Raw genomic sequence first — 21,714 nt, forward strand, 5'->3', positions numbered from 1 at the left:
TTACCATCTTGGCATTCCTTACAAGGGCAGCTGCTGGCTTTTCTGAACTCACCACAGCCTGTTAGTTCCTTCCTTCTACAGCAAAAGGAGATGAGGGAGAAATGTGCCAGATTGGAATGTTCCTTATTAGACAATGTCTGGGAGCTTGGAGCATTGTGCCATGGCCTGCATGGCAGTCCTGTGGGACCATAGGATTATGCTTGAACATGGGGCTGCATATCAAACTATGTGTTCGCTGCGCTCCTACATACTGCTGTCTTTGCTCAACCCTCTGGTCTGTCTCCAGGGACCTGTTGAGAAGTGAATGTGCTGGTTGGTAACTACCTTATTAAGGAACTGATCTCCTCATATTCCCCAGAGGGAACCCAAAGGGCCCTTCTGATTTGGTTCCTGTAGCCCTAGGATTCGTATTTCTGTTCGGATTGTAATTATACTGATCGAAACATTTATTGAGGCCAACAGTCATTGCAATTCCAAGAGAGAATTAATCACCAACTGAAGCAGAAAGGAAAGCTGAATAGGAAATGTAGGACCCTGGGGGAACTGTGGACATCAGTCAGTGAAGAAGTACTTTCCGAACCCCTACTACATATATATAGTCTTGCGTTAGAAGAAATGGATACAAAAAAAAAAAAAAGGTTGAAAAAAGGGGAAGTGTTTAGCCTAGAGAAGACAGGGTGGACACAATAGTAGCCTGTAAGTATTTCAAGGGCTGTCAAGTGAAAGAGGGATTAAACTTGTTCTTTTTGACCCTAACGGGCAGAATTAGAAGCAATGGATGGAAGTTGTAAAAAAACAGATTTAGGTTTGGTGTTAAGGGAAAAAGCTTCCTGACAATTAGAGCTGTGGAATGAGCTGGCATAACAATGATGACAACAATAGTGATATAGCTAGTATTTATATAGACCTCTAAGGTTTGCAAAGCCCTTCACAGCTTTTTCTTCTTTGATGTTCACAACAATCCTGGGAAGTAGGTGTTATTATTTAGTCTTTTTACAGATGAGGAAACTGAGTCTTGTCCAAGGATACAAGGCTTTTATGTGCCTGAAAGCAGGATTGTGGGGTCATCCTGACCCCAAATGAAATAATCTTCAAAACTGAAAACTGGGTAACCACTTATTAGGGACACTATAGAGGGGGTCCTTGTTCAGGTAAGGCTGACTGAGATGACATCTGATGGCCCTTCTCAACTTCAGAATTTAATGATTCTAGGAAAGCTGGGGGCTTTCCCCCCTCAGTCAAAGTCCCTAATATTTCATTCCTACAGTTCTGCTCCCCTTAGACAACCATCCTTGACCCTCATCTTCTTTTGCCCCAAGACCTTTGTGATATAAATGTACCATCATTCGTTAATGAAATAGTTTAAGGCATAGAATCTGATGCCTATGTGTTCTGTACATAGGGGCTCATATTGGTGGATATGTCTGAGAGAATGCCAGGTAAGAGCTTGATCTGGATGGCTCTTTTTGTTTTATCCCCTTGTGGGTGCTGACAATAACCTATAACCTTTCTAAAGATTGTGATGATGATTTTGGTAATGAGAATGTAGAAAATAGATTCTCTTCCATGGAGGAGTTTCCCATTTGCTAGGGGACAAGGACCCAGAAGAATGTACATATCAGATTAGGTTGACCATTTTTGTTATTAGGATTGTACCATGACTCTCAGATGACTTTAGTCTTGAAGCAGTTTTGAAGAAGGTAGGAGGAAGAAGGACCAGCAACAAAAGAATAGTTTGCTTCCTCCCTGCAGAGATAACATAGCATAGTGGACAGAGCATTGTGTTTGGAATCAAATCCCCAAAGCAGAACCTATCACTTTCCTCTCTAAAACAAGGAGTTTCAGGTTGGTGATCTCCAGGAAGCCTAAGTCTATTCTCTCCTGTGGTTGCTTCCCAATAGCTGCAATCCTGGACGACCCGATGGAGTGCAATCGAGGTGAGAGGCTGTCCATCACTCTGGCCAAGAACCGCATCAACCGGGCTCCTGAGAGGGTAGGAAAGGCCAAGGTGGAGGTGGACATCTTCGAGCTGCTGAGGGATAGCGAGTACGAGACAGCAGAAACCAGTACGTACAGTATGCCAGGGGTTGCCCTTCCTCCCTGGTGGGGTAACATTGGGGTGGTCTGTATACAAACTGGGGTGGAGCAAGGTAGATTCAAATGTCCCCTCAGTAGTGAGTACTGGAACCTGAGAGCTCCCTGGAGTTATAAATGTAGTTTCTGATTTGTTACTAGTACTGTAGCAAATTAAGATCTAGAGAAGACTACATGTCCTTCATTCATTCATTCACTCACTTATCTCTGTCCCTTTGCATGTACATAGGTATCTACAGAGGCCCATGGAAGAGTGCCAAAGATATAGGCATGAGGTCCTTGCTTTCACTGGATATTTGATTTTTTTTTAGGGGCAGGGTATGTCTTAGGGAAGGGAGGCTTATAAAATGATGCTGCTTCCTTGCCTTTTGCAATGTTGCTATGAGGCAACATGACAAGATATCACCTCCTCTTATTTCCTGGTCAGTCCATCACTGGAAATAAACAGCTTCTGATTTGGAACAAAAAGGAGGCATTGTTATAAACCGATGTACAAGACCAGCCTCCATCAGCCCAGTCAGATGAGGGTCCCTCCTACGTGACAAGCCTTACAAGGAAGGAGATTACACCTCCTTCCTCCGCCACCCATCCTAGCCTTTGGCAAGTCTTATGGATGAAAAAATGTTTCTTTATTTCACATGCTTAGCATCATGTGATACATATTCCAAGCAAATGGCCCTTCATGTTTTCATTCATCCACAGCATAACCCATAAAATAATGGGTATAGGATCATAGATTTAAAGCTGTAAAGGACCTTATCTAGTTCAGAGTCTGCTGAATATTTGCTCCCTAGTGAAGCCTATTGAAATGTAATTGGGAAATGTTTAACAAAAATAAGTAAAGACATAACATAGATAATGTTAATTTTTGGTTTTCAAAGTAAATATGCAACTTGTAAGTATGTTTCTGTTTGAGTTTGACACACTGACTTAATCCAAATCCTTATTTAAAGATGAGGAAACTGATGATCAGAAAAGTGAGGACATTTGCTTGAGGTTACACAGGTGGTAAGTGTCAGAGCTGGGACTTCAACCTCAGACCTCTGACTCTAAACCCAGAATTCTTTCCAATTGATCATATGACCTTCCTTGGTATCAATTAATCAATTAGCAATAATTATTTATTATAATGTTTTATTTTTTAGAACTTTTATTAATAGCAAATTTTATTATTTGCCAGGCACTTTATTAAGCCAATCGACATAAATGAACATATTTCAAATGAGGTCAGAAATGTCAGTCTTGTTTGAAAGCTATGGGTGTGGTGTCATTAGCATTGGGGATTTAAATAGAAATCAAGTTTCTGTCACCTTGGATAACCCCTGCTTTGAATCCATCTTCTCATTCCCTCTTCCCATCACTTCCCAGTTCCTCCGTGCTGGGCTGAGCAAACAAATTCACCCATCATGGCTTGGTGGTCATTAGCAGATGTAAATTTCCTTTCCCTAGAGCAGCTGGGGCTGCGCATATGGTGGATCTAGCTACTACACTTTGTAAAGTCAATACATCTAAAATATTAAGCCAGATGAATCGAGAGTATAAAAGGAACTACTATCTTTATCCCACATTTTAAAGCTTCTGGGCAATCTTTTTAATGCCCCTTTTTTCAGATTGGCAAAGTGATCCCAAGTAAGGAAGATGCTTCTGGCCCCTTGATTCAGCTCTTACATTTCAATGAGGGCTTGCTACATCATTAGTGCTTGTTGGAAAGAAAGATGCCAACATCTTTTTATCCTAATGGTCTTTCATTCTAAGCCAGAGTTGGGTCTCCTGGGTTTAAAGCATTCATGCAGGTAGTTTTAAAAATGTACCAGTCCATATTTTTCTGTGGGCCCTTTCTGCTCCCTCACTACCATCTTCTTCCACAAAGCGAGAATTGCTGGCATAGAGGCCAGTGGTGTGGAGATCAAGGGACTAGCTTCCCTGGACCAGATATCTGCTATTCTGCTGGTCTAGACTTGTTGGATCTGATACTTGGGATGGTGATGGGTGAATGAAGAGGAAGGTGAGGAGAAATGAGAACAACTCTCTGGCTTCTCTTTTGTTGCTTTAATTTTTCACACCCCTGCGCACTTTACACACTTCTAAATGAAAGTACATGCTGTTCCAGAAAGCCCTTTCCTGCCATATTTTTCTATCTTCCCTTTTCTCATTTGTTTCTGTCTCTTTCCCCCTCCCCTTTTCATAGGTCTTCGAATTTAGAGCTGTAAAGGATCTTAGAGGTCCTTGAGCCCAAACCTTGATGAAGATTTAGAGCATGAGAGAGGTTAGGTGACTTTCTCAGGGTCACAGAATAGTAAGTGTCTGAGGAAGGATTCAAATCCACATCTTCCTGAGTACGACTTCAGGGACCTATTTTCTGTGCCGCCGATAGAACGTGGACTTGAGTTCTAATCCTGACTTATTATTTACTAATTCTTCAACCTTGTACAAGTCACCTAACCTTTCTCTGCCTTAGTTTGCTCAGTTGTAAAATTGATAATTAATAGCTTTTGAGCTTACCGGTTGATGTGAGGATTAAATGTGGTAACAAGCAAAGTACTCTGCAAATCTTAAAGCTCTATATTAAAGGCTACTGTTGTTATTAGTATGTGCTATGCTATCTTAGGCTTTCTCTCCCCTCTCTTTCTCTTTGTTTTTGCTTCTAACCTCAACCTCACTCTCCATGCCTCTCCTGATGTCTCTGTCTTGTAAAATTCAGATGTCTGGTGGGGGATGGCTATGGATGTTGCTAGTGTAAGCTCTGTGTATAGACAAGGACTATGGGTCTACCCTAGCTGCCCTGCTATCCCAAGAAGTCAATAACCCTGCTGGAGAATACTGGAGAGCAAAGATTTCCCATCCCTTTTGTCACCTCTGAGAGCTGATAAGGAAGAAGACTGGGAGGGCCTGGAGAGGGGGTTTCCAACTTTGACAATGCTCTGACTTGGGGCCATGATGAACTCTGAAAAGTGCAAGGAACTCTGAGACCCTGAACAACTTAATCAAACCTTGTATCTGCTCCTGAAAGACAAGGGAATTCACTTTGGGAAAAAGAATTCTCCCAGTCATGCCAATAGTATTTAGATGATCTCCTTAGAGAGAGCCAGCTACCCCATGCTTCAATTTACCCAATCTGTCAATCAGTGACCATTTTTAAATACTCCCTATGTACTAAATTCTGTTCTAAGTTGTGAGGTCACAAAGGAATGTAAAATATAGACCTTTCCTTCAAAGATCTTACATCTTAACGCGAGAGATGGTATGCAGTTTATAGGAATTGGGAGGGAAATGGGTTGGTAGAAAACTGGGGATGGGGAGGAGTCTTTGGGAAGGTTTCATGAAGGAGTTTGAGCTGGATTATAAGAACAAATAGTATTTAGACAAAACAAAAAAAAAAGGAATAGCCATCTAGATGGGTGGTATGAAATGAACTAAGGTCCAGAGCAGGGGATCAGACTCACTTACTAAAATTGGAAGTTTGGAATAGGGGAGTAATAGAAGATCAGGTTGACAATGATGATGTTTGTTCTTTGTTCTTAAAGAAGTAGGTTAGTATCCAATTGTAGATAGAGAGTCTTAAATTCCAGGTTAAGGAATTTGGGGTTTATCCTGGGTTGGGAGGAATAGAAAGTTTGTAATTCTCAGAACAAAAAAAGAGGAAGAGCAGAGGTAGAAATAATCCCAATAATCCTAAAGTCTTCAGCATGCAGAAACACCAAAATGCCTAGACAGCAGCTTAAAACAGCACTGAGAATTTTGGGACACCCTTTGAATATATTCTTTTTTTTTTTTTCAATTTAAGACAACAGGGTTAGGTGACTTGCCCAAGGTAACACAAATTATTAAGTGTCTGAGGCCAGATTTGAACTCAGGAACTCCTGACTTTAGGGTCGGTGCTCTATCCACTGCACCACCTAACTGCCCCCCTTCGAATATATTGTAACTCACATTTATACAACCTTCAGAAAGATAGACAGGGTTTCCCCAACCCAAATCATACTAAACACTAATAAAAATGTGAGTCTTTTTTTTCCCCTCAAACCGCCTTCCCCTCCCTGCTAAAGCTTTAGCACTGGGACTTCTCAGGGGAGTGGAAGCCAGGAGCTAGAGAAAAGGAGTGGGAGGAACAAGATGGAAAAGAAGAGGAAGATAAGGAGCCAGTTTTTAAAGCTTATATGTTTTAAGAAGTAAAGACACTTGATAAAAGGCTTGCAAAATGGGGGGAGGGGGTAGTCTGCCTAAAGACTAGGGCTTAGAAAATGTGGACCTAGGGATTCATGGGGAAGAGGCTATAACATTAGTAGGATCAATCCATTAAGTGTCTTAACAGACAATTGAGAATTAATGCTGAATTACCATAGCATCCTACAGTGGAGAAATGATCTGCTCCCAAATTCAGGACAGTAATGGATTCTCTTTGGCGTATTCAGGGTATGGAAGGCATTTCTCAGGACTTACATCTATGGCAGGGCCTAACTTCTCATCAGCCATATACTCCAAATGAACTTTGGCCCTTCTTCCTAAGCATTCTTTTGCTAAGTTCTCACAAGAGAAAGGTTAGGCAAGGATCATTTACTCCATGTAATAGATGAGGAATTGGACCCCATACAAGTGGAGTGACTTTTATAAAGGTCACATAGACAGGCAGGAGTTTAATTATTTCCTTCTAACTTCGAGTTCTTTCTACTAAACTCTTTCTTTGGTCAAAGATTAATTCTCATAATGGGAGCTATTGTTAATCCTCACATATCTACAGGTCTTCCCACTACCTCTAGACCTTCATACAGCTGCAGAATGTGAGAGCTAGAACAAACCTTAAAGATCTCTGGATCTAATTTCATCCTTTAATACTAGAGGAAGACAAACCCAGAATTAAGTGACTTGTCAAGGTGACATCTGGTGGAAGATCCAACATTAGAATTCAGATTTCCTGATTCTTAGTTTGATTTGTCTCCTTTTTATGCACACACACACATATAAATGCATAAACATATTTACTGTATACTATACATGTGATATATACATATATATATTTGTTTTTCCCTTTTTATAAAAAATGGCATTCATCCACATGCTACCTCAACATTGACTCCATATATATATTCCTTCACCAGTAACAAAGGAAAAAAATAAGGTTAAGTAAAATCATGACACAATACCCATGTGTGTCAGTATAAACAACAGTGTATATTTACAGTCCCTGCATTCTCTACTAAGACTATGGACATGTGGTCCATCCAGTATAATTCCCAGGATCCTACTCAGCCTCAGGTTTGTCTTGAAGTAAGATTCCTGCTAAGGCTGAGGGAAGGAATAAATCAAGAAGGGCTTACACTTTAGGTCCTGACCCTCTCCTCCCTTTTCCCTTCTCTGACCTTTCTCCCATAGTCCTAAAGTTGCTACTATTCATATTACATCTCAACCTCAAATCAAGGGTATAGTTGACACTACAAGAGATAGGGATTCTGGGTGAGCAAAATCTCTTCATCAAGGTCTTTCACCTAACGCAGTGCAGTGTTTGGCACCTATTATTAGGTAAGTGCCTAATCAATGTTTTCACATTCATTCATTCATTCCTTTAGATGTCCTAGTAACTTCCCACTCCACATATTCCATACCAATACCATTGATCATTACCATGATGATTCTACTCTGCTCAGTTTTCTCACTTCTCTGATTTCTTATAAAGCAACCTTTCTCTGTCTCTAACCTCACTAGTCATACTTTTCTCTGCCTCTGTTAGAGAAACCTTCTGCCTCTGTTAGAGAAACCACTGGCCTTTCCGAGAGTTACAGCTGGAGCTGTTGGCCTGGCCAGTCAGTCTCCAGAAGCTTTTAAGAGGTATAGGATTAAGCCACTGGCAAATTGTGGCTAGTCTCAAGTGCAGTTTCTCTCTATGCCAGAGTAGCCTTCAAGAGTAGGGAATTCTCAGATTCCTAGAAACCTCCTGACACTTTCAGATTATATTCTCTTTTAAAAATTGATTTTTATTTATATGTATTTTATATCACCTAGACTTCCCCTATATTTCTCCCTTAATCCCTCCCAGAGAAGTATCCCTCATAAGAATTTTTAAAAAAGAGAAAAGCAACAAAAACCAAACAAAACCTCAAAAAACACTGACTTTATATTTAATATTCCATCCATATCTGTGGAGCCTCAGCTCTGCAGAGGAAAATAGGAAGTTTCTTCTCATATTTCTCTTTTTGTGAAAGCTTACTTTGTATAATTTCACAATATTCACTTTTGATTGTCTTGTGGTTGCTGTTCTTTCCATTTACATTCAGTCTTTGCATATTTGGTTTTCCTAGTTCATAAAAGTCTTTCCACACCCCTTTGCAATTTCACATTCATGTTTCAGTAATATAACATTAATGTTCCATAATTTCTTTAGTTTTTCTCTAGTCAGTGGACATTTTGTTTTGCTTTTAGTTCTTTTCTACCACAAAAGGGGCTGCTAGCTATATTTTGGTATATATGGATCCTTCCCTTTTGTCAGTGACCTCCATGGGATAGCTGTGGATGGCATGTATTCAAACCAAATGAGACCACTAGGAATTACTTGAGGCTCCATGCTTTCACAAAGGTTCTCCCCAGTACCTAGAAACTTCTGAGAAATCTATTTTTCCTGAGAGGCACCTAAGCCAGTTCATGGTCATATGGTGCCATGGTGAAGACTTAGGAGTAGAAAAGTAGGTTCCAGCCCTGGTCTTGCACCTGATTGTCAAGTGGTGTTTGCCAAGCCTATTCAGAAGTCACCTCTAGCTGATTCAGGAGAACCTATTATCAGATTTTCAGTGTGAGCATTTACACCTTAGAAATCATCAAATGTTACAAATCAGGACTTGACTTACTGTCTTGTTGATTGCCTAGACCAATTGTATCTAATCCAAATGCAGGCCATGTATTGACTTAAAAAATCTAATGCTTTCTGTGATTTATTGTATTTTTTAGTTTGTTAAATATTTCCCAATTACATTTTAATCTGGCTCCTTCTGCACTTCGGAACATTGCTGAGAGCCCCCAAGGCCAAGTTGACACCTCTAGCCTAGACTTAAGTAAGTGATGGAGAAAATATTAATGATGCAGATTTAACTTAAAAGTGAGCATGTACAGATTTTTATCAGCACATCTTTGCTTTCTGACCCACTATTCTGAAATTGGAAAATGACTTTATATGATAGACAATGTAGTAAAAGTGATGGAAACAATTAGAGTAAAACTTGTAATTTAGGGTGCTGAGTAACTGTGTGCCATTCCTCTTAGTTCTGAATAGGGATGCCCTTGGCTCTAGTTTATTTCTTCATATGCAGATGTACAGAGATATAAACAGAAAGAAATGGAGAGAAAAATAAGAGATAAAGGACAAACACACTTTTTCCTTTTTTATGTTATGCAGTCTCTGATCTTTTCTCACATCTTCTCTTTCATCCTTTTTATTTTCCCACTTTTAAGTTCTACCTAATTTTTCCTCTCAGGCTAAATAGCTCTCTTTTTTTGTCTCTCTTGACTTGCCTCTTTGTCTCTAAGTCTGGTTCTTTCCTCTGCCTTAATTATCTCTCTTTTTCTCTGTCTGCTTGTGCCTGTATCTTTGTCTATCCCCTGTCTCTGTTTCATTTTTTCCCTTTTATTCTCTGCCTTTCTGTCTGCATGTGCCTATCCTGTTAGCTCTGTCTCTGTTCTCTCCCTCTCTGCCTATCTCCAATTTTTTCCTCTTCTCTATCTGCTTCCACACGCCTCTCTTCTTTCTATCACTATCTCTTGCTTTTTCTCTAATGTCTCTTTTCTCTTTATATCTAATCCCCAAACCTCTGTTCTCCTGCCACTGACATCCTTTTATATAACATACTTTTTATGGACTCTGAGGGGGGCTGAGAGAGAGGAGTACATAGGAACAAAAGGAGTACTTCCTTCAGGTGACTAAGTTTTGTCATTTAACCGATAGTCGCTAGGGACAGATGCATCCCCAGGCTCCCGTTCTGGAAGTGTTACTAGAATTAAACCAACCAGGACCTACACGTGTCCTCCCCATTAGCCCTCTGTCCTATGACAGTACATGCAATTTATGGCCCTTTGTCTGTGGCAGTATGTTTCCATAACCTGGGTCATTTCCTCATTTAATATCTTCCATAAACTTCAATAAACTTGTCCTGGAACAGAGTAGTTCAGGGAAAGCAGTGGTGTCTTCTCTGGAGAGGTTGGAGATAAAATGAGGAAAGTGAGGAAAGGAGTCAGAGATGCAGACTGGATTGAGCAGGTTTGCAGAGGCAAGGTCAGCTGTGTGACCTTTGGCAAATCCCTCGAACAAATTTGAGCCTCAGTTTCCTCGTGGATAGATTGAAGGGGCTGGAGTAGTCTTGTCACCAGGTGGCTCTGGGGTCCCTTTCAGCTCTGACTGATTCAAGGCCCCAGGGCCTGGGATGGAGGGGCTAGGAATGTTGCCAGACCCATTGGGTAACATGTGTTTCCTTTCCTGTTCTGGAACTCCTTCGGGCCGCCTGGTACAGTGTGCCAGATACTCCCAAAGGGAGTAGTCGCTGTCTTGGGACCTTCTTCTAGTCCTGCCTCCAGCTCCATCATCAGCAACATCTGTGGGGAGAAGGAGGTAAGTGCTGGGTATGGGAAAAGGGAAGAGGGAAATAGGGTAGATGCTGATGCTGGGGGGATATGATCAACTATGAGAGATGAACTAGTCTTCAGTTGTGAATCTCTGAAATGTGTAGGAAGGAAGTGGTCATGGAATCAAAAATGCCTCTAGTGAGGACTCACAGGCACACTTTCTGGATTCTCTCCCTCTGTCTCTGGGAAGGATCGTTCCTCCCACACATAGGATGCTGTGAAAGAGGTCTAGAATGAGAAATGTCCTTTTTTCTCTCTGTGAATGACTACTTAACAGGACAAAAGTCATTCCTTAAGTCTAATTTGAATTCCTCCTGTTTTATATAGGTTCATTTATTCTGATTCTTTCCTTGGAGGGCAGGGTGGGGGATGGGGAAACTAAAACCAGTTATTTATTATGTGGGAGAGAAAAATCTCTGGAAGGAAACCATCAGTGAAGTTGAAAAGCTAGGAAGTTAAAGAGTTAGGAAGGGAAATCAGGACTCTCTCTTTTCAGAATTTTCATGCCTATAAGCCCCAGTTACATTAAACCTGTCCTGGGAAATGGGAGCAGTCACACTTTTTCATTATTGTCCCTCATCCCCATTCTCTATCCTGGTCCAGAGAATGGATAATTCTTTCTTTTTATCACTACAAATTCACAATAGAAATGTACTTTACCAATATAAGAACAAAACCAAAACAGTTTCCACTAGCAGATGGATAAGGGTAATTCTCTCATAACACCTTTTGACCAATAACCCATCCTACGTCAATCAACTTTCACCCTCCTTCTCTCCAGGTGAAACAGTTTTGCTTCTTCAAGGGTCTCATTTTCCAACCTTTTATCTAATCCACTACTGGACTGTCTCTCATCCCTTTGGCCAATCAATCAATCAGTCAATTCAAATAGGCACTTGGAAGGGCTTGCCTAGTGTTGAATTAAGTGGGATGATAGCATCTTAGATTAGCAGGATATATACTTCTTTCTGTTCTCTAGATCCCTTCTGTTTTGAAAGGGCTGTTTATAGATGGGTCAAAGGAGACTAACTTGGTGAAAAAGACCCAAAGCTTTTAGCAGACTATAAACTCCTAATGAATCAAGGGTATGACATGGTAACCAAAGAAGTTGACACAATTTGGGACTGCATTAACATAAGTGTTAAGCAAAAAAGGTCCATAGTCCCTCTTCTCTGGTCAGGCCTCATCTGGAGCATTGAGTTCAGATCTGGGTAGTACATATGGGAGGGACTTTGATATGCTATAAAACATCTAGAGTAGGATGAGCATGAGGAGTAGGTGGAGGACTAAAAATTAGGCCCTTGGGATTGGGGGAAGGAATTAATAGTAAGCTTATTATACTTCCTATCTTTAAGTATTTATCACAAGGAAGAAGAATTAGGTTGTACAGCATCTGACCCCAGAAGACAGAAATAGGTTTAACTGGAAGAAGTAGCAGAGAAGCTAATTTAGACCTGATGAAAGGGGGCACATCTAACTAGTGGAAGGGACCACTTTGAGAATTCAGGGAGTTCCTGGTGTTTATCAGTGTTCAAGCCAGGGTTGGTTGTAGACCTATCAGGATATTGTAGAAGGGACACCTGCTCTGGTCTGAGGACAATGGACTCCTTCAGCCACGATTCATTCTGTAGTTCTAGGACTTTGGAATTGAAAGGTCTAGAGATAAAGAAGAGACAGGACAAGTCACTTTCTCTTTCTACCTCTCCAACTATCTTCTCCCCTCTCCTCAATAGAGGTGGAAGATCTTGTGTGTAGAACTCTGCAAATGACGCCAGATTTTTCAATATATTAGTTAGTTTTGCTGAACTTTTCTTTCTTAGAAAAATCATTTTAGGTCTCCCACTACATCCAAGAACATCTCCAGTCATCTTTATCCATTTCTGGCCACTGAACTCAGATGGTTGCTGAGGAGAGAGTGACTTTGTACAACTTTGCCTCACTTAAATTCAGTTTATTTGCATGTCATGGCATCACCTCCCTGATGTCATGGTCTTTTTCAAAAATGAAAGACAAATAGCAACAACAATGGAGGAGGAAGGGACTTACTCCTATAAAGGATGCTCTCTGGGAGTGCAAGAAGGATGTAATGGAAGACATAGGTGATGAAAAATGGAAGATCCCCCCCCATTTTTAAAAGAAAGATCAGGAGCTACCAAACTTCCAGAGCCTTGATGAAGACAGAACCATCTCTTTGTTTTTCAGACCCTTGGTGCTTCATCCCAGAGCAACCCTTGCATGTCCAGAGAAGGCCAGGCAACTGGGTAAAGAACTCAGGATGATCCCCCAGCCCTAGCCCTCCCCACCACATGCTCCATTGCCCCTCAATTCTCATTCCAGCTCCCCCCAAACCCCTGCAGGTCTTCCCTGCTCTTAGAACAACAATGGGATGCCATCAGCACTTAGTGTCTTGGCTGAATATTTATTCTCCTGTTCCCTAGAATGTAGCACTTCTTCTGTCCACACTCTGATTTATTAACTGCAAATGAGCATATTATTAGGATTCTTAACCATAGGTTCATTAGTGTCTCCCAGTCTGACAGCATCAAAGACCCTCCCCAAGAAGAGCCAGTCATATAAGCCTCTTTGCCTCTCTCTAGCTTTCCAAAGATCTTTCTCACCTCTGAGTGAATTTCTCCAAAATTTGAAAAAAATACAAATAGATGGATTTAGAACCAGAAGGGGGGTCATAGAGAGCAACTGGTTTAATCCTTTCATTTTCCAAAAGAGGAAACTGAGGCCCATTAAGGTTAAGTGATTTGCCTAGTGTCACAAAAATTGAAAAATAAGGTAATGAAATTAGTCAATCCCTTATCCAGTGTGGTTCTTCAAATACTGTCTCCTTAGTCTTGACTTGCCTTTGTGCAGGATAAAGGACCCCTGGACCTTCTAAGTTACCTATTACAAAGGAATTTTTCTTCAATGGTCATTTAGTTCCAGTATCTAAGTAAGTTTCATCATAAGGAAATTCTTTCTGATTTCTCATTTAAATCTTTTTTTTTTTGCTTCAAGGAAGATGCCAGCTCAAAATCTGCAGCAGTCTTGTTTGTTCAACAATGAAAATGGTCTTTTCTAAGGGAGATTGCCAAGGTTTCTCTTCCCTTCTCTCTCTTACCCCTTTATAGCTTTCCCCCTTCTTTTATAATTTCTCTCCTTTCTACCCTGTGTTCTCTCCTCTTCTCTCTTTTTTGTGGAATTTCATTATATTTTCACTCATATTCCTCACTCCCAGGTCTGGCTGGCATTCACTTGGAAGTTTATCTCTACTCGGGCTTTCTTTAACCCACATTGACATGTCCAGACCTGAGAGACTTCATCTCCCTTGGCCCAACATTTCCTTATAGCATCATTACCTATATCCTAGCACTGCTTCATGATCATCATCCATCCTTTGTTTGGTCACATCCCTTTAATAGCAACCTTCTTCCTCAGACCAGATTATGCATTTCTTTTAATATTTTATAAGACTGAATTGCCATACACTGATCTCCCTCAGCTCTGGGGGAAAGAAATAGAGCTCTCACTAAAGCTTCATTTCTTTAAAGACTGATAATATCTCTGCAGTCCTTGCTGGACCCTTTTCTACTTCAATGCCCTCTCTTCCCCCCTCCCTGCTTCCTCCCACAGTAGACCTGGCTGGAATGCGATTTGCACTTCCAAATCAATTGCTGATTGATCTTTGTCATAGAGAAAGAATCACAGGACTAGGACAGTGTCCAATCCTTTCTTCTGAGATCCAATAAGGGCAGGCTGGGTCCTTTCACAGCCCATCTTCCATCAAGCTCGTTTTCAAGCTGTATATCTATTATATAACCCTGGGGAGATGCACACATGGCACCATAACACATTCTTAGTCATCCCCCCTGGAGCTTTAGGTCTTCCTTACTCCCAAACAAAGCTCACTTCACCTATTATAGAATCCAGGGATACAGGGGAAAAAATGAACATTTTGTTCATTTAATCATCATCTCCATTCACTATTTTCACTATTAAGGTCACTTAGAGCCTGAATTATCCTTAGAATATTCTAAATTGGGGCAAGTAGGTGGTTCAGTGAATAGAGCACCAGCCCTGGAGTCAGGAGTACCCATGTTCAAATTTAGCCTCAGACACTTAATAATTACCTAGCTGTGTGGCCTTGGGCAAGCCACTTGACCCCATTGCTTTACAAAAACCTAAAAAAAAGGAATATTCTAAATTGAGTAATTCCTACTAGGCCAAGATTTGGGGGGAAGAAGAGTATCAAACTCCCTGTTCCTAGGACCAAGCTAGCTTGGTAGTGATTCAAAAAAAAATAATACAAGCAAATTGTAGGGAGAAGAGGATAAAACCAAAAGGTACTAAAATAGACCACAGTGTCACATCATTACAAGTACCATCACTTACCCATTCGACTTACTCTGTGTGTATCTTTGTCTCAGTCTCTCTCTCTCTCTCTCTCTCTCTCTCTCTCTCTCTCTCTCTCTCTCTCTCTCTCTCTCTCTTTCTCATTGTAACCAGCCAGAACCATAGACTTTCAGAATTGGAAAGCAACTTAAAGGTTATTCAGCCCAATAGCTACCAGGAATTTCCAGTTTGCACTGCCATCCATGACAAATAATCATCTAGCCAACCAGATATCCCCTAACATAAAATGAGGGGAGGGAGAAGGGGAAGAGAAAGGAAAGGGGGAGGAACTTACCAACTATGAACTTTCGCTGGAGCTTGTCCTTAGGAAGGTCCCTATCTGCCTCACACACACTTGCCATCATAGATTCAGTCTTTGCAGCACCTATTCCATTATCTGCCAGACTCCTCTACCCCACCTTGGGAACCAAAATGAAAATTATTGCTTCGTTTTTATCTTTGACCCAATGGTTAATTCCTGTTAGCATCAGAAAAACCCCTCCCTCACTTCAGTGGAAAGCCACCTACCTCCCATTCCCCCAGACTCCCAGGACACAGGAAGCACTTTACCTGAGTTAGACAAGAGCCTCCAGTGTGCTGCTGCAGTCCTAATTGCACCAGGCACCAGGACTGAGGGCAGCAGAATGAAATCAAGGCAGATAGCAGCTTATAACTCTTTCACTTTCCTATTACCCACCGAATAACTTAAGCCTCCAATAAAGCAGCCATCACAGCCTGTTAAATGCCTTATCCTGTGAGAAGGGAGGAAAGGGAGGCCAAAAGGGCTGGCTCCCGGAAATGTCAGGATTAGATGCAAAGGGGATCTGACATTGTTCTAATGAAGCCAAAGCAGATATTTATTTACCTGGCTCTGCTGGGGCGTTTCCAATCATTTCCAAGCCTAAAGCACCTCTTCTCCCCAGTGCATTACTACCCAGAGACATTACTTTGAATAGTCCCCCTCAGCATCCAGAGATATTTGAAGTTGACTATCTGGCTATCAGTTAAACCACATGGGAGCTGGGGAGGGAGGGGACAAGGGGGGAGGTGAATGTGTATGTGGAAGACCACCAGGGGAGAAGAGTTTCCCTCTGAGCCACCTCTCCATGGTGACCACAGTGCCCTCACCCCAGCAGGAGCTCTACAGGTCTTGATTTGATTTCTCCTTTTCTTTCTCTTTCTAGCTCTCTCTTTTCCTCTCTTTCACATGGTTCGGTTCTGATTGATTAACTACAAATGAAATATTATTAAGATTCTTCCTTCAAAAGCTATCAGTTTTCCTGGCTTGCAGTGAGAAGTTCTATAGATGAGAAAGCATCTATTCTTTCTCCCCAGGCTCCCACCACTGGCTTCTAGCCTTGTCAGTGTGAACAGGGCCCTAGTCAGGGTACTTCTTGTCTTATCTCTATTCATCTTAGAAGTCCCAGGGATTCAACCCCACCTTTTCATCTCCTCCCTCCCCTTTCTCTGTCTTTGGCCTTCTCCTTTTCTTATTCCCTGTTTCTCTCTCTCTCTCTCTCTCTCACTCTCTCTCTCTCTCTCACTCACTCACTCTCCCTGTCTCTCTCTCTAACTCTGGCTCTGACTCTATGTATATCTCTGTCTCACTCTTGTTCCATCTCTCTCTCTCTCTTTCTATCTCTGTCTCTATCTGTCTATCTGTCTGTCTCTGTCTATATCACTCTATCTCTCTATCTCTTTCTATCTACCTACCTAATCTGTCCTAATCTGTCCCTCTCTCTGCCTCTCTCTTTCTGCATCTCTCTCTCTCTCTCTCTCTCTCTCTCTCTCTCTCTCTCTCTCTCTCTCTCTCTCTCTCTCTCTCTCTCTCTCTCTCTCTCCCTCCCTCCCTCCCTCCCTCCCTCCCTCTGTGTTACTGTCTCTATCTATCAATCATTTGTCTATCTCTCCATCTCTGACTCTGTCTTTGTCTCTTTCTGCCTCTCTATTTCTCTCTGTCTCTGCCTCTCTTCTTTTTATCTCTCTCTTGATCTCTCTCTGGCTCTGCCTCTCTGTCTATCTATCTATCACTTCTCTCTCTCTCTCTCTCTCTCTCTCTCTCTCTCTATATATATATATATATATATATATATATATATATATATATATATATATATATCATCCATCTATCTGTCCCTTTCTCTTTCTGTTTCTCACTGTATCTGTCTGTTCATCTATCTGTCATCTGTCAGTCTCTTCTTTTATGTTCCCTTTCTCTCTCTTTTTCTTCCTCTCCACCATGTAATAAAGTCTACTTCTTAATTGAAGAAATCCACCTTTTGCATTCTCTCACAGATCTCTCTCCCTCCCTTTCCCCCCTTTCCATTCTGACCCCTCCTCTTCCCTATCCTGCTCATGTTCTCCCCTCCATCCCAGGTACCCCATTTCAAAGTAGCCCCTGAGGAATTTGTGAAGTTGCAGTCCCAGAGATTCACCACCCTGAACCTCCACCCCAGCAACACGGACATCAGCGTGGCAGTCGCTGGAATCCTGAGATTTTTCAACTGCACCACAGCCTGCCTCATCTGCGCCAAAGCAGAATGTAAGTTTCCTGGGCTTCAGGGCTACTGTCCTTGGTCAGCACAACCTCTGTAGACTGTCCTCAGAATAAGAGTGAGGAGAGTGATTTGGAAAGCTAAGCTAGATAAACAGAACAAGTAACCAAGGGGCAATGTGTGTATATGTGTGTGTCTGTACACATGTGTGTGGATCTCACCTAAGAGTCAACTAAAAGAACACATGTTCCTTCCAGGTCTTAGAAAAGCAAACCAACAGCCAAGGCTTTTTTGAATCCGAAATCTCAATTCCCACACTTCCTGCCTCATTGTTAGGAAGATACAAAAAAGGAGAGAGAAATTGGATGCATTTGTATTTGATGGTTTGAAGAACATCTTTCCTTGGAGAGCGGGTTTGCTGATGGAATGAGGTCTGAGGTCAATTCCTGATAAAACTTTTTTTAATGCTGGTTTTGGAAATGCATTTTTCTCTGGCTTTCAGACAATTTGGGACATAAATTCAGCATTTATGAGATTTAGCTAACATAATCCAGCTCCTTCCAGAACACAGTCACATCTGTGTACTTAAGGCAGCTGCTCACCCACACTTGGTCATTTAGATGCTGACCACTAAATGTTGATGGATTACCAGGCATGCATGCCCAGCACTCTTCCATTGTCCTACAAGTCTTTAGGGCTTGCACCTTTATACACAGTCGGACTTCAAAAGCACTCTTGGGTGCCACTTCTCAGCCTTTCTTCCAAAGTAGTCCTAGTTCATACAAAAATTAGACATACCAGTCACCTTCACATCAGCAGGATAGATCCATTTGTTTTTATTATGTTGTATTGTCTGCTGCTCACTTGTACATTCACTTATTCATTCATACATACATGACAGATCCATTTTTATATCATTTTATAGTTGTTGACTTCAACCTATATAGGCAGAGGGCACTATTCATCTCTAATATAGGAAAAGAGCAGGTATATTCATTCATTCATTCATAAAAACATGATACATCCATTTGTTTTTATCATGTTGTTATTACTGCTCTCCACCTGTGTATTCATTCATACAAACATGACAGGTCCATTTGGCTATTTTTTTTTACCATTTTATGGTTGTTGCCCTATATAGGTAGAGGGCAGCATTTACCTCTAGTATAGATAGCTGGTAGTTATATTCATTCATTCGTTAATTCATACAAACATGATATAACTATGTTTTTATTGTGTTGTGATTACTGCCCTCCTGTACATTCATTCATTCATTCATACAAATATGATAGATCTATTTGTTTTTATCCTGTTGTGGTTATTGCCCTCCAAATGCATATTCATTCATTAATTCAAACAAATATACAAATACAGTAGATTCCCTTTTTTTAAATAAGGCTTGTGATTATTGTCCTTCACCTGTGTATTCATTCATTTATACAAAAATGACAGATGCATTTGTTATCTTGTTGTGATTATTGCCCTCCACCTTATTGTACTCATCCTTCTATTCATTCATTTATGTAATCACTTATTCATTTCTTCATTCATTCATACATACAAACACAATAGATTCATTTGTTTTTACCTTGTTGTTGTTACCACCCTTCACTTATATATTCATTCCTTCATACATACATACAAACAAACAAATGTTTATTGAGCCCTTTCTGTGTTATGTTAGTCACTCTGTAGAATACAAAGATGTAGATCCCACCCTTGTTCTCAAAAAGTTTCTAGTCTAATTAGGAAAAGAAGCTATATAGATTCAAACAAAAACTAGGCATATAATTCCACACATATAAACTGTACAAAGATAATTATGTCAGCGTGTGCACATGCATGTGTGTGTGCATGCATGCACATGTGCATGTACACACACACACAATAAATAAAAAGTTGTAGCACAAAAACCACTGCAGTTAGTCAAAAGGCCTGTGTTCCCAATCCAGTGTTCCTATTTACTTTGTGATCTTTAACTTTCCTGAGCCTAAGTTGCCTTATCTGGGGATATGTGAATAATAATAACTATGCTACCTAACTTACAAGGTTGCTGAGAGGATTTAGTGGGATGATATATATGTGAAAGGATGTATGGAAAATGCTTTGCTACCATAAAGTACTGTACAAAGTAGAAGTTTTATTATTATAGCTGGTGAGCTTACAAAGATGTTGTAAGACCGTATTTCTTGAATGTTAAATGTACTCCAGACAGTAAGAGTCCAGAGTGGGTACAAAGAGGTCACTTATAGGTTCCAATGGTCAGGTTACCATCTTTAGCTAGTATGGAGAACTTCATCATCTAGGTAGGCTGAATTGGCAGATAGAGTGTATTCCTTTTGAGGGCAGGGTTCATTTCATTTTTTTGGTCTTTTTATCCTCCCTCCATCCAAGTCAGTGCCTAGCATTGGTAATTTGATTGATTGATTTGGAGTCAAGAAGATGAATTCAAATCTCATATGTAATGCTTATTAGCTATATGCCTACAGAAGAGTTATAAGTTCTCTGAGCCATGTAAAAAGAGGATATGAAGTGGTTTATCTGAACTCTCTTTTGATTGTCAGGAAGATCAAATGAAATCAGAGCTATAAAGCACTTTGCAAATTTTAAAGCATCACACAAATGTCACATTATTATTATTTAGCTATATCAAAAGGAGAAAAAATATTCAGGTAAGAAGAAAAGTCAAGAAGTGAGAATTGAGCACACAGTGTATTCAAGGGACAGCAATTAGACCAGCCTTCCTAGAATAGAGCGTCTGTGTAGAGGAATAATCAAAGATAAAGTAATTGTCAACACTCATTCAGTGAACATTTATTAAGAAATGCTGTGGATTGAGCATTGTGTAAAATAAGGGCCAAGAGAGCTTTTAAGTAAGATAAAGCATAACCTCTTCTCTTAATGAACTTTCAGACTTGATAGTAAGGTGCCCAAGGAGAAAAGTCTTATTCACAAAACCAACCAATCAACAAACATGTATTAAGTACCTACCATGTCTAAGTTCTGTGTTAGATTCTGGGGGAGCAAAATAAAAAACAAGTAAAACAATCAATCCCTGATGTCAAGGAGCTTACATCCTATCAGGGAGACAGTTGCTTGTATATACATATGTACAAACAGAAAAAGTCAAAGTCCTTGGAGAGGGAGGGTCCTTGTAGCTGGGAGTGGGGGATCAGGAAAGGCTTCTGTAATAATTACATTTGGGAGGTAAGAAGAAAAGTGCTACTTGAGGCTTAAAGTAGGGATCAGAAAAGGCTGAGTAGAAGCCGTATTATCAGAACTTGAATTCAAAGAATAGTTCAGAATTCAACAGGTTAAGAAGGGGAATGAGGACATGCCAGAAACTGGAGACAGAGAGAGCCAAGGTGTGGCAGTTGAAGAACCCAGTGCATGCTAGGTGATTGCTAAGTAAGATCCTTCTAGCTCAACTTCCCCAAAGAGGCAATTTGAGCTAAGTCTGCAAAGGTTCAGTGGTGTCAGATTTTAGAGGACTTTGAATGCCAAGCTAAGGAGTTTGGAGTCTTTTCCTGGAATTCAGTGACTCTCAATCTTTTTGAACAGGAAAACCCCTTTGTAATGGCAAAAAAATTTTTTCACAGACTTCCACATGGTATTAGTTGGGCTATTACCTTCTATGCATTAAGAAAATACATTCAAGCTACTATGAATTCAGTAGTGCTTTTGAAGTAATTTATATTTTATTCATCATAGTAATTTCTACACATTTGAAAAAACAACAATGTGGTTAAAACAGTCTACAAAAGTATGTTTGCTTGCTTATGGTTGGCATGTGAAATGTAGAAGCCCTTGCAGAAACTCTATAATGATAGCCACTGCTCTAGGTGATAAGAAGGGATTTAGGGTCTTTCACAAACATGTGCCCCCATTTTGAAAAGACCTACCACTGGCAGACATGTTAGAAGGTTGATATGCTCCCAAATGTGTTCCTACATTCTCTTGTGCCCCATTTTATTGGTGCCTTAGTCTACCCACCTTGAGAATGGGCATCACTTGTAACCTGCTTTAAGATCTTCAAGGTCCATGAGTGCTGTTCAAGGATTGATTGCCTCCTTGTCACCCCAAAACTTGAGCACTTCCTACAGCTTAGAGCTCCCCATGCCCAGGGTAGAGTGCCTCTGTT

At 40.7% G+C, this 21,714-nt stretch overlaps 1 protein-coding gene across 8 annotated transcripts in view; it reads left to right on the top strand.

Annotated features, from left to right (window-relative positions):
• The window catches only part of GRIK4 (glutamate ionotropic receptor kainate type subunit 4), a 685,181-nt gene that overhangs the window by 391,995 nt on the left and 271,472 nt on the right, over nt 1-21,714 (top strand). For all 8 annotated transcript variants that reach the window (XM_074215289.1, XM_074215290.1, XM_074215285.1 and 5 more), the window contains 3 exons: nt 1,902-2,066; nt 10,584-10,681; nt 17,455-17,620. In XM_074215289.1, the coding sequence (XP_074071390.1) occupies nt 1,902-2,066; nt 10,584-10,681; nt 17,455-17,620 (429 nt within the window). The remainder of the gene's footprint in view (nt 1-1,901; nt 2,067-10,583; nt 10,682-17,454; nt 17,621-21,714) is intronic.

This window comes from Macrotis lagotis, chromosome 1 (assembly GCF_037893015.1).
Source record: "Macrotis lagotis isolate mMagLag1 chromosome 1, bilby.v1.9.chrom.fasta, whole genome shotgun sequence".
Classification (NCBI taxonomy): domain Eukaryota; kingdom Metazoa; phylum Chordata; class Mammalia; order Peramelemorphia; family Peramelidae; genus Macrotis; species Macrotis lagotis.